A 1344-nucleotide genomic window follows, 5' to 3' on the forward strand; every position below is an offset into this window, starting at 1 on the left:
TATCCTCATCCATTCTCACCACATGTCCATACCAGCGCAATCGTCTCTCTTGCACACCACAACTGATGCTTCTAATGTTCAGCTTTTCTCTCAAGATACTTACACTCTGACGGGTATTCACATTGACATTACACATCCAACGGAGCATACTGGCTTCATTCCTTGCGAGCTTACGTATGTCCTCAGCAGTTACAGCCCATGTTTCACTGCCATGTAGCATGGCTGTTCGTACGCATGCGTCATACAGTCTGCCTTTTACTCTGAGTGAGAGTCCCTTTGTCGCCAGCAGGGGTAAGAGCTCTCTAAACTTTGCCCAGGCTATTCTTATTCTATAGTCCTATTAATTTGTTCTATCACATCTAGTGTCTACTTTACTGGCATTCCGTTAATTACAATGACAAGTGTTCCATTTGATTTGATCAATGGAACAATCTGCTCATGAAGTTAACTTTGTCCTCAGGGAGATTCAACAAGAATGGGAAAAGACTGGCCCTTTGAATTACAGAAACAACACATTTTTAACAGCTGAATGAACTGAAGTAATGAGAAATAAAGTGTCTTGCTCAAGGATTCAATGTTTCACCGGAAATCAAACTCATGACCTTACAACCCTGGGTCGGATATCTAAACCATAAATCCATGCACCTTCACAATGACTATTCAATGTAGAATACAACAGTTTTATTATTTATGGGATTTACAAATTAAAATATAACCACCTTCAGATGTGTGTTTAATCGTTTTCTTCTCCCCATTTTCTCACTTTTGTTATTGATTTTCCTTCAGTAAACCCATTATACCAATTCACCATATGGAAGCACATGCCCTCACTGTCCGCATGAAGCAGCCGTAAGTGTTATATTTCGTGGTAAACAGTTTTGCATGTCTGGTTTATTTAAATGGATGATATTTCAGTCTTAAAGTTTTGCTTCAATTTTATACGAGTGTGGGTGTGTATTATGGACTCTCCCGTTTGACAATGGAGGAGGGTTCTGAGCAGCCAGACGAGTGATTTGGCTCTAATGATCAAATGTTTATGCTGTACATTCGCTCACTCCTTCCATCAAATCAATGGTTACCTGTACAGGTGAATGAAAGTGTCACATGTCAGATGTTGAAATGATGTGCTTTTGATCAAGAACACAACTTGCCACCTGGTCCGGCAATCAAACCTATGATCTAGTTGTCATGAGTGCAACACTGCCCTAACCACTTGACCATATATATACACACACACGCACTTACAATCATTTATATAAATTTGTGTATACATACACAAATATATATATGATTGTAAGTGATATATATAAATATATATATATATATATATATATATATATAGTC

The 1344-nt window shown here is 38.1% G+C and overlaps 1 protein-coding gene across 4 annotated transcripts in view; it reads left to right on the forward strand.

Annotated features, from left to right (window-relative positions):
- Positions 1–1344, forward strand: part of LOC106879484 (tRNA N6-adenosine threonylcarbamoyltransferase, mitochondrial) — a 106065-nt gene that overhangs the window by 97530 nt on the left and 7191 nt on the right. For all 4 annotated transcript variants that reach the window (XM_014929078.2, XM_052970343.1, XM_014929076.2 and 1 more), the window contains one exon: positions 787–849. In XM_014929078.2, coding sequence (XP_014784564.1) covers positions 787–849 — 63 coding nt within the window. The remainder of the gene's footprint in view (positions 1–786; positions 850–1344) is intronic.

The sequence above is a fragment of the Octopus bimaculoides genome, chromosome 9 (genome assembly GCF_001194135.2).
Source record: "Octopus bimaculoides isolate UCB-OBI-ISO-001 chromosome 9, ASM119413v2, whole genome shotgun sequence".
Lineage (NCBI taxonomy): Eukaryota > Metazoa > Mollusca > Cephalopoda > Octopoda > Octopodidae > Octopus > Octopus bimaculoides.